Consider the following 18,779-nt stretch of genomic DNA (forward strand, 5'->3'; position numbering starts at 1 on the left):
TGAAGGTCGGAGGGGCATATCATTCACATGAAGGTGGAACGTGAATTATCCAAACCATTGCAGACTGTCAGTTCACTGAGAACTGAGAGAAAAGTTGAAATCAGCTGAATTTTGGGGTATACTTTTTGACGGGTCATAGGACATAACAAAAACAGAGCAGGAAATTGTCTACATTGTGTCTGTGTCCAGCAACGGAGAGTTTACCTCTGATTTCCTTGGATTAATTGAACTTGGTGCAAAACGAACGGCGCGGGACATAACGGACATCTGGTTAATCTATTCCAGGATTTAGGCTTGGATGATTGGGGGACAAAGTTGGTCTCTGTTTGCACGGATGGGGCTGCGGTCAATGTTGGCATGTACAACAACATTTTACCAAATCTATGGCAAATTGTTGCAATCGGGGATTCTCTTGTGCATATTCTGTGCACTACACACACACTTCAGACCTGCGTGAGCTGACTGCTGGTTCCCTTTCAAAGGGAACTTCAACTCTGCGTTTGATCACGCTATGGGGAACGTCACACGTGAGCTGATGTTTGAAAGCCAAGTATCAAAATCCTCCAATCCTATAACCGCAAGGTTTGTCCCCTGAAGCGGTGGATGAGCTGTGCTGCACCACAGATCTTGCTCTCTGGGCCACCAAGCAAACTGCCGCATCGATTGGCAGATCGATGGCGGTGATGGTGGCCATGGAGAGACATCTGTGGCTGAACCTCGCAGACATCGGGGAGAAAGAGAAGGGCTTCGTGTTTCGCCCTCTGAAACCTTCGCCCTCGGTGGTTGGAAAGTTCAGAGAGGCGAAGGCGCGCTCAGCAGCATTTAAGACCTGCATCCCGCTCAGATCCGGATCTAGGCCCAGACAGCCGGGAGGTCCTGGCTCGTCTCGAGCTGAGGCTCAGAGGCAGGGCCAGAAATCCAGTGCGGCCACTCGAGCGTCTCCTCCTCCACGGAGTAAGTCGCAAAAGCGGCGGGATATGAGGAAGAAGAAGCAGGACTTGAGAGAGGTGATCGAGCACAGGCGCCAGCAGCGACGGTGCTCGATCCCCTCTCTGGCGAGGGTGAACATACACCTGCCCTCGCCCTTCTTCCTCCGCCTCCCGGGGGTTTTTAATGGAATCTGTTAACATGCTCAGGCACCTCTAACAGTCAGGCTGACGGTTGGGCCCATGATGAAAGTGTTTCTGAAGGCCCGCCTTCTGGCTTGATAGTGAAGAGGTTCTTTTAGGCTTTAAAGAACCCTGGCTTCGCTTTCTTTCTCTTATCCATGAGATCTGGAGGTGAAGCCCAGGCTTTACTAAGTGTATGGCCCGGTAGGCCCGTAGCTTAGCGGCCAGGCTAGAGCTAGGTTAGGTGTGTTTGTTAACTCCCCTATGTATGACTATCCCTTCTCAGGTTGTATAGTTCCTAGTTCTGGCCTCCTCCTGAGGGAGTTGTTAGGCCGTATGCCCATTTCCCCCTTATTCATGTAGGTGCAATTGGTTGAGACTAACAGCCAAGGTTTTAGGCTGTTATTAGCCTCCCTGGTGCTGTTTTTCTCAGGTGGTAGGCCCTTATCTTTGCGTAGATAAATTATGCAGTGTATGCTAGGCCCCACTCTCTAGAACTTCATTCATGCTATGAATTTGTCTTTCCCCTGAGCCACTTGAATTAACATTCAGGTTTGAGTTGACGGTGCTAGCTTTTTAGCCTCCGTCCTCTAGGGCTCAGCACAGATTTGAAACTAAATCTGTTTGGTGAGAGCATTTATCCTCTAAAAAAAATAGGATGGCACGTATTTCAAAGCATTATGTTTGCTTTGGGTTCTAGCTTTTTGCCCTACATTTGCTTATGTGAGCTTTACTCTAGTGCTGCCACAGGTTAGCACCTGTTCTCATGATAGTAGGCTTGTGAAGTGGCCTCTATTTAAGAGCGTGGTGACTATTATTATACTCCCCAGTTAGGGTTTATTGTGTGTTACTGAGTGCATCACCTGTTGGATTGCATACTCAGGGTAGTGTTAGAACCGCTTTCGCAGTCCGGTTTCTATTAGCTTCCTCTGGTGATCTTTACAACAGCTATATTGCATATAGCTTTGGAGTTGCAGGCTCTAATGGTTTTAGCCTCCTTCTAGTTTAGCAGCTTGTGTTTTTCAAGTGCTGTTGTTATATGATCATGAGTTTGCTCAGGCCTAGGGCTGGACGATTATGGCCTAAAATCAAAACCTCGATTACGATTAATAAATTATTATTTTGTTTCTGTTTTTTTTTTTTTTTTTTTTGCCCTCATAGTTCACTGACAAGGTTTGTACTGTAAATATGGTTGACTATCAAAAGTGGGATATTTTTTCCTATTGAAAGAGTGATCTGACATAACAGCTCACTTTCAGCACTTATTTTATCTATGGTTCGTAACATTTCTTACAGATTTCTGCTCGTTGTAAATCAAAAACAGATAAATTAGCACAGTAGGCCAACCAGTACGAGTGATTGCATGTGTGAATTAGTCATACCGTCTCTCTATTAACTGTGAAGCTGTGGGTTGTAAATAGTTCCTTCAAAAGTAGAAAAATATATGCTATAATAAGTTTTGAGTTTATAAGCTACTTCAGTGATAAATCACAGGACAGCGCTGACAACTAGTTTCTGCATTCCACTCTGTGTGCGCAATCTTCACGTTTTGCGCAGCTGCTGTCTGTATGAGTGTTCGTGGCACAATGCAGCTGTGCGAGCACGGTAGCTCAATACATCTAATCGTCTAAAATTGCTTGAATGTCCAAACTGGCAAACCTTATAACAAATACAACTGACAAAGTTTAGTGAAGACGCAAGGCTCACCGCTCGCGCGCCATCACTATGTGTTGAACCGATGTTCACCTCCGTGTTGCTTTTATGCCACTGACTGGACGGGGCAGAGTCATGTGGCTACACACGCGGTACTATGTTTTTAAGGGGAAGTATTAACAGGATTAAAAAACCGAAATAACCGACATGGGAAAATTAAGTTGGTTAGAGGTTCTGAATTTCGGTTTCGATTACTTTTCGATTAATCGTCCAGCCCTAAATAGGCCCTATGCACTCCTCCTGTTATAGAGCATGTGTTTTTCTCATTGAGTGCATGGCCTGCTGGCTGGTATGGTTATGGTCGCCACTAGCTGATGCCACGTGTTTGCAAGGGCAGGCCCTATGGGCCTCCTGTGTAGCGCGTTGGGAGTTCAGTTGTGTACTCCTCTCGCTTTGAGAGTAAAAGGTGCTTTTACTGAGTACGTTACTGAGTGGCTGACCTCTCAGGGTGAGTTTTGTGGTAAAACCTTACTGATGTTTGGTTTTTCTACATCTGCTTCCTTGAGTTTGGGTTTCTAACTCTAGTTGAGCTAAATAGTTACCTAGTATTTAGGTTGGTTCTATTTTTTGCTCCTAGAACCCTAGTGGCCACTAGACTAATGCCGTATGTTTACAGGTAGTAGGCCCTCTGGGCCCCCTTTTGAACTTACTGGTGTATGTAATTGTGTACTCCTCTCGCTGAGAGAGTTATAAGTGTTTTACTGAGTACACTTTTGGTTGGCCAGGGCCCCAGGTGATATTTTAACCTCCTTATGGGTCGGTTATTTGTCCTTCCTGGTGCTTGAAAGACTGCCACGAGCTGACGCCACGTGTCTGCTGAGGTTATAGGCCCATTTTTGGGGCCTTCCTTAGTGCGTGATGGCGTATATGGTACTCATCTTGCTTTAAAGAGTAAAAAGGTTCTTTTACCGAGTGCACTGCTTGTTGGATTGTGTTAGGTGGACTGTTATGTGGGCATTTTACAGTCTCATTTTGCTGTTACTGAAGTCATGTTTCTTGCTCCCTTCTCAGGCCACCATTGAATGTCCTACTGTTGTGACAAAGTACTTTAGCATATGTGAGTCTTACTCCACATAGAATTACTATCATGATGTACAGGGGGATCGAAAGTTTGGGCACCCCAGGTAAAAATTTGTATTAATGTGCATAAAGAAGCCAAGAAAAGATGGAAAAATCTCCAAAAGGCATCAAATTACAGATTAGACATTCTTACAATATTTCAAAAAAAGTTAGATTTTATTTCCATCATTTACACTTTCAAAATAACAAAACAAAAAAATGGCGTCTGCAAAAGTTTGGGCATCCTGCAGAGTTTATAGCATGCACCGCCCCCTTTGGAAAGCTGAGACCTGACAGTGTCATGGATTGTTCTCAATCATCGTCTGGAAAGACCAGGTGATGTCAATCTCAAAGGTTTTAAATGCCCAGACTCATCTGACCTTGCCCCAACAATCAGCACCATGGGTTCTTCTAAGCAGTTGTCTAAAAAACTGAAACTGAAAATAGTTGACGCTCACAAAGCAGGAGAAGGCTATAAGAAGATAGCAAAGCATTTTCAGATGCCAATATCCTCTGTTCGGAATGTAATTAAGAAATGGCAGTCATCAGGAACAGTGGAAGTTAAAGCAAGATCTGGAAGACCAAGAAAAATATCAGACAGAACAGCTCGCAGGATTGTGAGAAAAGCAAGTCAAAACCCACGTTTGACTGGACGATCCCTCCAGAAAGATCTGGCAGACACTGGAGTTGTGGTACACTATTCCACTATAAAGAGATACTTGTACAAATATGGTCTTCATGGAAGAGTCATCAGAAGAAAACCTCTTCTACGTCCTCACCACAAAAATCAGCGTTTGAAGTTTGCAAATGAACATATAGACAAGCCTGATGCATTTTGGAAACAAGTTCTGTGGACCGATGAGGTTAAAATAGAACTTTTTGGCTGGAATGAGCAAAGGTACGTTTGGAGAAGAAAGGGCACAGAATTTAATGAAAAGAACCTCTGTCCAACTGTTAAGCATGGGGGTGGATCAATCATGCTTTGGGGTTGTATTGCAGCCAGTGGCACAGGGAACATTTCATGAGTAGAAGGAAAAATGGATTCAATAAAATTTCAGCAAATTTTGGATGCTAACTTGATGCCGTCTGTGAAAAAGCTGAAGTTAAAGAGAGGATGGCTTCTACAAATGGACAATGATCCTAAACACACCTCAAAATCCACAGTGGATTACATCAAGAGGCGTAAACTGAAGGTAGCTTACTGCCCCTCTCGCAGTCGCTCTTACTTGCTCTCTTCTCTGAAGAATGCGTGGTTGAGATTCTGTGTTCAGACAGGGCTGGTCAAGACTAAGTTTGTCCTTCATCAGACCAGGTCGGCCTCCCTGGTGGCATTGGGGGTGACTTCGTTCCCCCCTAGTGACTGGGGCTCCTTTCGGTTCCCTGGCCATATTCCCTTTAAGGGACCTTTTTTCCTCTGAAAATTTGGTCCCAGAAGCCTTTGAGCAGCCTTAGTAGGCTTTCTACGGAAGGCCTCTTTGAGGCTTAGCTTGGGCTGTTGGCCGTAGGGAATGCTGTCACTGACAGCCTTGTGTGATCTGAGGGTGAGTTGCTTTCTGGCGTTTCCTTCGAAACTGCTTGACGTTTGTCTCAGCCATTTTTGGCATGCACTCTCTTAAGCATGGCGGCGTGGGTATATCGTTCCCCATAGCGTGATCAAACGCAGAGTTGAAGTTCCCTTCGAAAGGGAATGTCTCAGGTTACGTATGTAACCATAGTTCCCTGAGAACATGCGTTACCATGCCATGCTTCGGGGCTGCCTGCTGAACAGTCCCTCAAGACGATAAGGTACCGACTGTCTCTCTAGGCGCTCCTTATATACTTCCGGGTCGCGCCATATGACGTCATAGGCTGTCGCCGGCCAATATGATTGGAGTGTTTTAATACTTGGCTTTCAGACATCAGCTCACGTGTGACGTTCCTCATAGCGTGATCAAACGCAGAGTCTCGTTCCCTGTTCTCAGGGAACTATAGTTACATACATAACCTGAGACGGTTTCATATTGTGAGACGTTTAATCGCTCCATTGTCAAGCTGTTGCAGTTTTATTTATTTAGAGGTGGAGCAAAACAATTAGAAGTGTTAAAGACACTTTGTCATGAGAATGGCATTTCCTATTCTAAACTAGGAAAGTTTCATAATATCATATGGTCTGCATGGAGGCACGAGACCCTGTTGAAGATATGGAGACAGTTGCCTGCTATTCAGATACAATTGTCTAATACAGATGACAGCGACTTAAAGCATATCTGCACAAAATGTTTTCAGTGCTTTCTGGCTAACATGCTTGACATTGGCAACATTCTACAGCTGACTTCCCAAAGGTTTCAGCAGGAAAAACTGACCATAGGAGAATGTAAAGATGAACTCATGCTAGCCATTGGACAGTTCACCATTTGCTTGATGGAGAAGGCCACATTTCACAATGCAGATGCTGACAGAGACAAAGCTGAATTACTCAGAGGTTTAATTGGAGAGTTTGAAAGCAGATATGAACCTCTGAAGTCATGTGATCACTTTTTGTTTTTTTTATGCATCAACCTGGCCCCAAGAAATGCAAGACCTCCACCGTTTTGGAAACACAGTAATCAGCACAATTCTCCAGAAGTATGAAGCCATCTTGCCTCTTGACAGAGAATTCACTATAAGAAAATGGATGCGTTTACAGCAAGCAGGAAAGCGTTTGGCAGCATCCTCTGTGTATGACTTGGTCAAGATAAGTTAACACAAGCAATCCAGATTGTTACTGCAACAATTACAAGATTCTTAAATTGTCCCTTATACTTCCTTTGAGCAGTGCAGCTTGTGAGAGAGGTTTCTCACACCTCAATATAATAAAAAACAAGTACAGATCCCGTTATTGTCTTTCAGCCCTGATGCACATTCACTTGTCAAAGATGACTACAGAAACATTTGACCCAGAGGCAACAGTAGAGGCATGGATGCAGACAGCCCATCGTAGACTTAACCAGGGAAGTGCATCCAGGAGGCAGCAAGATCGTCCTGTATTACATTTGAAATTGAGGACAGTGAGGAGGGCAGTAAGGAAGATGATGTTAAGTTTCGCTGCGCACAGGGTGAGTACCAATTCCAATCTCTAAGTACTCTCATGAGAACCAGGCTTAAAACATTGTGTGCATCCCTGTTTATAAACTATAATAACCAGCTTCTGGCAAACATCCATACGCAAGTCAACTTAGTTGACAAGCCGCGGAAGCGCAACTTCCAACGTGACGAATGACATATTGACCAATGTGCCAATGTACTTCAAACAAATGTGCCAATTGAACGCTCAAAAAAATGAATTGTTGATTAAAAAAAGTAGTGTCAAGTGGTTCCACGCAACTATATTGAGTAATCTGTACACATAATTTAGTTTTATGAACAAAAGAAATTCAAGTAAAGCTGACAAAATTTCATTTGAATGTCACTGTTACATAATATTTATATGTGCAGTTTAGGTGCAATATGTAAGAATTTTGCAGTAAAATAACCAAAAAACCACTAGGCTGAGTGTTATATATTTTGTTCACTTGAGTACTTACAATATCCCAAATGTTTGCAACTATTTGTAAATCATTAGAAAATCGTGATTTTAACCAAGGCTCTGGGACATGTGAGGAGTCGCCTGTCAATTGTGTCATACCCGCGTTAACGCTCGGTCTGCCTCGGTTTCCAGTTTTATTTTGTAGAAACCATGGAAACAACAAAGACGCCTTAATATATTACATGTTTTAATAGGCAAGGGAACAACTGTTTGGTTACATTTATAGACAGAAAACTAATTATTGTTATATAGCTCAACATGTTTAGTCTTATTGTTTAAATCTAATTTTCTTGATTTTTTGCGAGTACCATGCTTCACCATGCCTCAGAGAAAAACACTATTTCGTGAAGTAGCTAACATAATCAGATGCAGCTTTATTTTTAGTAACAGTAATACAGAATTTTCTCTGTCATACAATACGTTTTAAAATTAATTGCATGCCATTTATCAACACAAGCCATCCAGCATTTAATATGATATTCTAAAATTGATCTGCAGTGTGCAACAAGTCTCTCACAGCAGCCACCAAGCGAACGCACAGAGTAACGTCATAACATAATTTTCAACACACTCAAATGTATCTAATATGATAAACAGAACTGCGTTACCTCACACTCATGACCAGAAAAGCAGGAGTGGCGCTGGTGACTGTTGCAAAACTAAAAGGCATTTGTTGCGCAATCGCTCCACCGGCCTCGTTCAGCTCCCCCAACACTTGGTCCTGTTCTGCTTCATGCTACAGTAACGTTAATAATTGCATCCATGAACATGATTTCTTCCCGAGTCCTATCCCAATTGTTTTTCGCTGGCTGTGAGGTGAAGACCCCATGTCCCAAGATTCCGCGCTTAAACTTACCGTCATCAAGCTACACCTTTGCTTTGAATATGCCTCAAGCGATCTCTAGCAAACAAAACATTTTACATATTGCACCTTTAATAATGTTATGTTTATTACGTAAGGTGAACACATTTATTGAATTAATTTACCTTATTAAATGATCATGATTAAATTACATTTTCTCTACAAAATGCAGTAAAAAAAATAGCTCATTGAACAAACTCGATTGAATTGAGAGTAGGAATTCCATCCTAAACATGTGTATATGAGGCTCACAGCATAAACACAGGCACCACTCTTCTGCATAATGGTAACCACAAAATTCAAAAACATTAGAGGAACTCCTCTAAATGTCAAACATAACTGAACATTAAACACTAACATAAACTAACAATATCTTCCCTTACTGAAAAACACATTAAATAACACTTTATTTTACCTTAATTTAATCTTTTAATGCAGTCCCTTGCAAAGCATGCTGGGAACTATGGATCTCTACAGATGTTAACATTAATTTGTGCGTTTCACTCAGCAATGTTACGCTGACTAAACAAACACATTAAGTATTGTGATCAAGGGTGGTTTGAGTGAAACTAACTGTAATGATGGGTCGACAGCATGGAGATCCATTTGCAGCTTTTATTAAGAATAGTGTATACACAGGTAAGGGCAGAGGCAGAGACGTAAACGGGGACAGGCAATGGTCGAGGCAGGCGGCAGACAAACGGTATCAGGAAGCAGGCAGAGATTAGGGCAGGCGGCAAACAAACACAGTCCAGTAAACAGGCAAGGATCAAGGCAGGCAGCAGAGAATCACAAGAGATAAACAGTCCAATCGGCAACAGTATAACAATCCACAGAAAACGCTTAGAAATGATCACCGGGGCAAATCAAGACTTCGCAGTGTGTGTGTGTGCACGTGCTGCTTAAATAGTGTGAGTGTGATGTGGTGCAGGTGTGTGTGCAATCAGTCCCAGGAATGAGGGCCTATGGGAAATGTAGTCCGAATGATGGTATCAGTATTCCGGTGAAGGCTCCCTCCGGTGGTGCGGGGAAGGAAGTGCGGGAGCCTCACTTGTGACACTAACAACAGTGAAAGTTCATTTTTTTTGAGCTATAAAAACATATAGTGCTAAATTTATTAAACTACCTGTCATAATAAAGAGAGAACACAAATATTTTAGGATTCTATCAAAACTTGTTTAAACCTAAAAATGGTATTGCCATTTATTAGGAAAATAACAAACTGAAACTAAATAATTTCTAAATAATATTCACACATGTCCAAAAAAAACCAAACAAACTTAATAACAGTCTCTGTTACTATTGCTTGTAATTGAGCATCTGAAAAAAACATCAATAACTATGAAGTGTTTTACTTTTTCCTGCCTTTCTTGTAAAACAGTAAAATCAAAAATTCATAGATAGTAACAATAATTATATTGTAGCTTTAGAAATACTGCTGTAACTAAAGAGCTTACACATACTGGTTGATTAAACATTACAGAAACATGAAAAATGATTTTAGCAGCAATACTGATAGTTTAGGCTGCCCTGACCTGTGGCACAAACCATACCTTGGGTATCAGATGTCTAATAACTTTAGCACTGTATATACTGAATATAGTTTAAATCTCTACATTAAAAATGAAGATAGTAATAAAGATAATAAAGTAAAACTCAAAATCAGTGTTAACCAACAGGCAAGATAAATGTTCTGCAGGAAGACATTCACATTCACTCTGGACACAATCACCTCTTACTGTCATTTCTTTATCCTGTAAATAGGCTATAAGAAACATCTTACATTTATATTCAATTACATGTTGTTCTCCCTTTACAGTTACTACTCTCATAAAATACTTGAATGACATGTTGATTTTTAAATTTAAATTTAACTTTAAACAACCAATATTTCAGCAAAATGAATATTTTTGCGCTGAATATTAATTGTCTCCCTCTATGCCACGTTCATCTGTTCCCTTCTGGAATTCCTGTTCCCCCGAGTGGGTCTGCTGACAGCGCATGCGATCATGAAACACAGCTGGGTGTTCGGAAAGCGAAAAAGCCCAAAAGTATTGCCACTGCAGCATAATAAAATGATTCTCACATTGCAGTTATATTTCTGTGAATTTAATTTATCTTGCACGTGTTCATAGTTTATGTATTAAGTTGGAATTTATTCAGTTGAATTTTGCCTATACAAATTAGCCTAATATGTCCGTGCTTTAAATTTTAAAGACGTTTTAAATTTTAAAAGAAATAAGGATTGAATTGACAGTTAGGAAAATCTCACTTCTAAAAAAACAAACAAAAAAAAAAAGATAATTTTTAAGTTTCGGAAAAAAAGACTTACTTCTTTAACCTTTTGGCTTCCTGTACATCCGGTTGTGCTTGCGTAAAGGGAAAACACACATTCCGAAGGGAACAGAATAGGCTGCTTCACCGGCACTCATTCAATAAAGTTTGAAGTTTAACGCAGACTGTCAGGACGAGCTTTTATGCAAAATGGAAATGCTCGCGTGAATTTGTAACATTTACAGATAAGGATATAAAGGTAGAATGAACATTTTGCGCTGACGACGCACATGCATCTGTCAAAGCGCCTGATAGGGCAAGCCATTACGTTAATGCATTAGCTTGATGCTTAAAATAAAGAATTCTCATGTTTTGATCAGCTTGAGATCAAAGCTGATCAAAAGTACCTTTCCTGCAGCTGCTCACTCTGTGCATTTTTGTCCATAGAAATGCGTTATTCAGTGCTGTAATTTGACACAACTGGCGGAAGTCTTCCGTGCACGGTGCAGACCCAACTAATGGATAATTAGAATCGTTGTCGATGATTTTCATTATAGATTATCGATTTATCGAATAGTTGTTGCAGCCCTACTTCAGAATCATGACCGCCATTCACTACCATTATAAAGCTTAGAAGAGCCAGGATATTTTTTAATATAACTCTGATTGTGTTTGTCTGAAAGAAGATAGTCATATACACCTAGGATGGTTTGAAGGGTGAGTAAATCATGGGATCATTTTCATTTTTGAGTGAACTATCCCTTTAATTGACAATAATGACCCTGTAATGAGTTCCTGTTAATTTTTTTTTTTTTTTTTTTTTTTTTTTTTACAATAACACAACACAGTGGTACTGGTATCTCATAACAGCACATACAGCCATATAAGCCATATCATCTTACAATCTTTGGATATACATGTTTATACGTAGGCATATAAAATGCAAAAACAAAATAATAATAAGAAATATTAATAATAATAATACAACAGAGCATATAAAAGTAAATAAATAACAGGGACATTTTATAGAGCAATAATTAAAAGGATTTATCAGTCATTGAACATCTTCCAGAAAGTTCCACAAAGAAAACCAAGTGCGCCAGAAAACATCTGATCTTTGATGCAGATCGTAAGTTTAAAAGAGTAGCGGCCTGACTTATCCACATATTAACTGAGGGTATCTGAGGTGTTGACCATAGTAATAATATACATTTTCTCGCTAAATATATACAAAAGTTCAGTACACTTTCTTTGTCACAGTCAAGGCGCAGACCAACTTTATAGTTCAGAAGGTAAACATTTGGAGATAATGCAAAAGTCTTTCCAATAATCTTTTGAATAATCTTATGGATCTCTTTCCAGTAACCTTTGATTTTATCACAATCCCAAAACACATGCATCACTGTGCCAATGTCTGTCCTACATTTGAAACATAATTAAGAAGAATTGGGGAATATTTTATGAAGGCGAACTGGAGTTAGATAAGTCCTGTGGATAAATCTATAATTTTGTTCGTGGGCCGAAATTGAGACACCTTTAGGGAAACCACATGTACAAACAGATAACCACTCCTCATCACTAAAATGTGACCCTAAGTCCTTTTCCCATATCACCCTCAAAGAGTCAAAAGTTGAAGGACCAACATTAGACAGCAAAGCATATAACTCAGAGATCTTCTTCTTAAGAGTAAATGAAGAGAGAAGCTGTTTTTCTACTTCAGTAAGATCAAATCGTATATTACCTTCTTTTGAGTGTGACTCTAAAAAGTGCCGTAGTTGAAGAAATTTCTAAAAATCATTACTGGGCAGGTTAAATTCCTGCTTTAATGACTGGAATGACCTCATTTGACCATTATCAAATAAATGGCCAAACTCAGACACTCCTCTCAACCTCCAGGTCAGAAGACCAATATTCTGTATGGTTGGGGGAAGATCAGGACTGAGTGTGATAGGAGACTTAAAAGATATCTTATTTGGAATAGCTAAATATTTCTTAACATCCTTCCACACCAAAAGAGTATTTGACACAGTGAAAATATTAGTCAGAGATTCAATTTTTTGTATATTATGAATAAATGGCAGTGACAGTCTAGGAAAGCATCTTGAATATTCAATCCCAGTCCAGCGTGAACAAAAATATAACTGAAAATTAGGGAGCGAAACCCCACCCGATTCCCTTGGTTTCATCAAAACAGAAAGTTTGAGTCTAGTTTTTTTATGATTCCAAATATACTTTGAAATTGAAGAAAATAATCCTTTTAAAAAAATCTGTACTTAAGTAACATGGCAAATTTTGAAAGAATATTCATTCTTATAACATTAATCCTGCCAAAAAAATAATTTGGAAGAATCGACCAATCTAATAGGTTCTGATTAATTTTCGTAATTAACTGGGGATAGTTGGCTTTATACAAATCGACCAAGTATTGACATCGATTCCCAAGTATTGAAATTTTTCAGTTACGGCAAGAATTTGCATCAGTAGAGGTCTCAGGATATATAAGATAGAGCAGAACATCGTCTGCATAAAGGGATATACAATGTTCCTCTAGCCCTATTTTAATACCATGTATATTAATGTTAGTTCTCACAGCAACAGCCAGTGGTTCGATAACCAAAGAGAATAACAATGGCGAGAGTGGGCAGCCTTGACGACAGCCTCTGCTTACTGAAAATCTGTCAGACAACACTGTTAGTGTTAACTTGAGCCATAGGGTTGGAATATAAAAGTTTAACCAAACTGATAAAATTAGATCCTAGTTCTATTTTTTCTAATACTGCAAAAAGAAAAGGCCACTCCACCCTATCAAAAGTCTTTTCGGCGTCGAGAGATACAATGAAGGCAGGTTCCATGGTAGCATTTAAATGATCAATAAAATTCAATACCCTACGAATATTATCAGTGCCATATCTGGACTTCACGAAAACCTGTCTGATCTGGGTTGACGATGTAAGGCAAAACAGTTTCAAGCCGCCGAGCTAAAGATTTAGCTATAATTTTAAAATCCACATTGAGTAAACTAATTGGGCGATAAAAAGAACAATTCACTGGGTCTTTGTCTTTTTTCAGAAGCAAGCTGATCACTGCCAATGACCAGGATTCAGGCACAGAATTTGAATCTAAAGTACCATTTATTGCTTGCATTAAAATTGGACAAAGCTCGGGCCAGAATTGCTTATGAAACTCTAATGGAAACCCGTCTGGGCCAGGAGCTTTACCGGTTGGCATAGATTGTATAGATTGCCAAATTTCTTTCTTAGTAAAAGGGGCATTTAAAAAAGCTCTAGTATCTTCCGAAATGCTAGGAAGAGAAATCTCATTTAGGAAATTCAGCAAATCCTTACTGGAGCCACTGGACCTAGCTGTATAAAGAGTTCTGTAAAAATCAGAGAAAGCAGCGTTAATGTTCAAGGGATCAAAGATCATTCTGCCTTCAGATGTCTTAATTGCTTTTATGGTTCTTTCGTTCTGCTCTTTTTTTAAATGATACGCCAAAAGGCGACTTGGCTTGTTTCCAAACTTGTAATAACGCTGTTTACTGAAAAATAATAGTTCATGTTCTGTATGATCTAGATTTAGCTTGGCTCTGGCATTATTTAACAAAATACAATTATCTTGATTTGGGAATCTTTTATGTTGTTTTTCCAGAAAATTTACTTCAGCTTCTAATTCTTTAATTTTTTGGGTTCTGAGTTTCTTCCTCAGAGAAGCATAAGCAATAAAGTGGCCTCGCAACGTGGCTTTGGCAGCATCCCATTTTAACGCAGGGGAAACTGGTGAATTCTGATTGTAGTGAAAATCTAGTATTGCTTAAAAATGAAGTATTAAATCTCCAGTAAGTTGACTTCTGGATTGATATACTAATATCAGTCTCTAAATAAACAGGACCATGATCAGATAACACAATAGGGCCAACATGACAAGAACTCACACAATGTATACATTCAGAAGGTATGAAAAAATAATCCAGTCTTGAACAAGAGTTGTGAGAATGAGAGCAGAAAGTATAATCTCTGTCTTTAGGATGCAGCTCTCTCCAAATATCTACCAGGCCAAGGTTCTTACAAGTATTGTGCAAAATATGAGATGATTTACAACCAATTGAAACCCGGGGTGGTGATTTATCTAAATTTCCATCAAGTACACAATTGAAGTCACCTCCCAAAAAACCAATGTTCTTGCAATGCTGATTAAATTTTAAGACCACATATGACATAAAATAAGGTCATTAAAATCTGTATTTGGAGTGTATACATTTCCTACAGTGATATGTCTTCAAAGAATTAAACCTGAAATCAACACAAATCTTCCTTCAGAATCATATTCTACATGCTCGAGAATGAATGGGATGTTTTTATGAATAAGAATTGCAGTGCCCCTACTATTTGACGTGAATGAGGAAAAATAAATCTGACCAACCCAAACTTTTCAACTTCATATGTTCTTTATCAGATAAATGAGTTTCCTGTAGTAGCACGATAGATGTATGTTCTTTTTTAAGGAATGTTAAAATTTTCTTCCTTTTAATTACATGACCTATGCCCTTCACGTTACAAGTTACTAATTTAATTCTTATGACTCTACACTTTTCTGCATACAGAAAAGTGTAGAGTCATAAGAATAACATGCAAAATTAAACAACAGATTATGTCAGTATGAGATACCAAATACGAACAGAAGAGTACCACAAGTAAAACAAGAAACAAACCTGAAAAACCCTCCCCCCAAGACCCCATCCCCAAACGATGAGGCACAGATGATATCAAAAAGTCACAAAATAACACAAGAAGCTTTGAAACAGCTGATAACATAATACCACCAAGTTATACGGCCCCGTCATGGCCCGCTCCATTAATGAGTATAATACAAAACATAAAACAGTAATAGATGAAACCATTGGGATAATAATTATTAAAATAAACAAATAAATATTTGAAATAAAAAATAAAGAACTACCCTTTCATACCAGCCACGTATACATGATATTTGAAACCTTACAAACCTACGTGGTGGACAGTAACAACATTTTGGGTTACCTTAAAGGGTATATCGTATATGTCCAATGGAATCGTCAGTTTTTTCCTCCAAAAATCAAGGTGCAGATCTCAAACAAAAATCAAAGTTAATCATCCAGAGAGTCCAGGAAAGCCTTGGCTGACTTCGGATCGTTGAACAGTTTAATTTTTCTGTTGTGCAGACACCTGAGTCTGGCTGGATAGGCAAATCCCCGATATAGACTGCGGGCGGCCAGAGCTTTACCCACAGTCGTGAACTTGCAGCGTTTCTGCAGCAGGCCAGCTGACAAATCCGAGTAGAATCGAAGCTCTGAGCCATTGTGAGTAACAGTCATCTTCAGGGCCATTTTCAGAATTTCTTCTTTATCAGTGAACCGTAGAAACCGAACTAAAATACTTCTCGGAGCTGAATTCAGATTGTTAGATGCGAAGGTGGGAGATCTGTGGGCCCTCTCGATGTTTAGTGCAGGGAAGTCAGCAGGTATATCTAACCACTTAGGGATCATGTCTCGCAGAAACGCTGTGAGTGGGCCGGAGCCCTCAGCTTTTTCTGGCAGACCCACTATTTTCAGATTCTTGCGACGGCCTCTGTTTTAAGATCGTCTATCTTTGTCTGCAACTGATCCACCATCACCTTCAAGCTGGCCAGTTGCCCTTCAGTAGTTGCTGCTGAATCTTAGACCGACGAAATCCTCCGTTTGGCTTCGCCCAAGCGAGTTTCAGCGCCCGTAACTCTCTCGGTGAGGGCAGCAAATGAATTCTGAAGGCAAGACACAGAATTGGCTATCCCCTCCAGATGGCTAGTAATTCCATCGAGGCGTGATCCGTTGGCCTTTATTTCTGATAAAATCAGCAACATATCTAGAGGAGATTCGGCTGTGTTAACGTTAGCGTCAGCCGAAGGTGCATGGTGAGTAAGCTTCTTCTTATCTTTTTCTTTAGCCTTCTGTGAGCGCGTCGAGCCAAAAATAGGAAAATCTTTATCAGAAGGTGTGTCTGACATAGTTATAAGTCCGTTCAACGAAATAAAATGAGAAATCGGAGGAGAGAAATGTAAATTGTTTGAAAGTTTGAGCGGAGCAAAGAACTCAGGCAGCCATCTCACTCTGGGTCACGTGACGCCCCCAGTTCCTGTTAATTTTATAATTAATGAGTAACATTAAAACAGTCTGTGTAAATAAACATTTAAATGCTACTTCAAAGTTTGCACTGCAAAGTTTCTTATATTATGTGAAGGCGAGGGCCTTACATCTCCGCAAAAAAAGTGATAATTACATGACAGGCTGGTGTCTGAGAACTACATGAAACAAGAAGGCTGCACAATGGATGTCTCTATGCAAACGCGTAATATGTGAAAGCACAATGGCGCATGCTGCTTCTGAAACACATACATACTGCAACACGCAACGCATACACACTGCAGAACAGAGTATGTGTGAACCTGGCGTTAGGTGTAAATTGCAGAAATGAAAAAATAAACTTGAATGTTTTTGGGGAATACAAATAGGGATGTTATCTTGTTGATGATTGATGGTTATCCAATTAAATTAATGATAAATAGGAGGCAAAGCTATTTTAAAATCTTCTTAGTTACTAAATTTATAAACTTAGTTACCACACCCAGAGTAGTGGGCAGCAATTTTTGCTGAGGCTCCTAGGGAGTGATTGGGGGTTAGGTGCCTAGGGTGCCTCAAGAGTACCTAATTTCCTGCCGGTATTGAGAATCAAACCTGAAAACTTCGGGGTTACCAGTCATGGTCTAATGGTGGAAAAGCTGGTGAACAATAGCAGAGACACCCTAGTTACCCAGTGAGTAGCCGACTGGAATTAGCAATGTCACTTTAGAGTTTTAATGTTTTATATTTTAAACATTTAATACATTCCTGCTTCAAATGTTTGTAATTTATTGTCCTATTTGAAAGTTTTAGTTATTTAAATTGACAAATTTAACACGATAAACACTATACAACTATATCTGATAGTTAGATGTGGTCCTGGGATCTGATCAGATTTGGACTGACAGTCTGAACGTAGCCTATATGTTGGATCAATGTTGGTCGGAGATCAACATTGTTACGAGGCCATGAGAAACATAGATTTTACATTGAATCTAAAGTGAATAGCAGGAGTTCATCACTAATGCTCAATCATCACTTAATCATTTAATTGTCTTATTAGCTTTAACACTGTTTTAGTGTTACTTTTTTACTCTCTGTAGGCTGCACTCATATAGACACAGAGCAAGTAATAATTTAACACTGAGGAGTTTACTGTGCTCTTTTACTGCCATGCAATTCTCTCATTTATTTTTATGTATTATTATTATTATTATTATATTACATATATGTTAATTAGATTTCAGTAAGTTGTGGAAGTGCACTACAACATAGAAGTGATTCACTCTTCCTGCTTAACATACTTGAGATTGTCCAGTCTGTAGTTTGGATGGTTGAGCAGCTTCACTCCTGAGTCTCCTGGGTGATTGTAGCTCAGATCCAGCTCTCTCAGGTGTGAGGGGTTCAAACTCAGAGCTGAAGACACATAACGAAAGCCTTCCTCTATCACCATACAGCCAGACAACCTACAAACACACAACAACAATCCACATCACATTAGTTTAGCAGTCAGATGTCACTAACACAGTCATTTGGGTAGTAGCTGTTATTTTCTGTAGTTTCAGTCACAAAAGTCAAGTCAAGTCATCTTCATTTATATAGCGCTTTTCACAATACATATTGTTTCAAAGCAGCTTCACAGTGACAATAGTTATTATTGTACTCAGTAATTACTCAACACTCAATAATTATTATTGAGCTAAAGTTGGTTTTTGATTGAATCACTTCCATTGTAAAAATTGTTAATTTTTGCTTTAGTGGCCGCTTAAATTACACCTTTCCTACTGAAAACCGAATACCTTTAATGCATTCTTGCCGTTCATTTACGTATTTAGTCTATAGGTTTGCGTGTTTGAGTGTGTATGTGCGCAGAAGCTTGGTCTTTTTAAAAAAGTGATATTTACCAAATTACTGGTCTGCACAATAAAGAAAAATTTGTTGTGTCCATGGATCTATGCGAGCTGGGATAATTTTGATAGCGTTTTATCTATACATAGGGAAAGGAAAGGGAAGGAGGCCTTCGCAGGCGATCGTTTAGACGTTTTAAACGTCAGGGCTGCGTTATCATCATGTCTAGATGCAGGTCCT

At 39.6% G+C, this 18,779-nt stretch overlaps 1 protein-coding gene across 13 annotated transcripts in view; it reads right to left on the reverse strand.

Moving 5' to 3' along the window:
* The window catches only part of LOC127508731 (NACHT, LRR and PYD domains-containing protein 12-like), a 74,610-nt gene that overhangs the window by 24,659 nt on the left and 31,172 nt on the right, over positions 1-18,779 (reverse strand). For 10 of the 13 annotated variants that reach the window (XR_007928892.1, XM_051887028.1, XM_051887026.1 and 7 more), the window contains one exon: positions 17,996-18,157. Coding sequence is in view for 12 of the 13 variants with exons in the window: in XM_051887028.1 (XP_051742988.1) it covers positions 17,996-18,157 (162 nt within the window). In the remaining variant the exon portion in view is untranslated. Of the gene's footprint in view, positions 1-8,865; positions 16,708-17,995; positions 18,158-18,779 lie in introns of those variants that run through there. The other 3 variants (XM_051887029.1, XM_051887031.1, XM_051887032.1) reach the window with 3 other exon arrangements.

Source organism: Ctenopharyngodon idella, chromosome 3 (genome assembly GCF_019924925.1).
Source record: "Ctenopharyngodon idella isolate HZGC_01 chromosome 3, HZGC01, whole genome shotgun sequence".
In the NCBI taxonomy this organism is placed as follows: domain Eukaryota; kingdom Metazoa; phylum Chordata; class Actinopteri; order Cypriniformes; family Xenocyprididae; genus Ctenopharyngodon; species Ctenopharyngodon idella.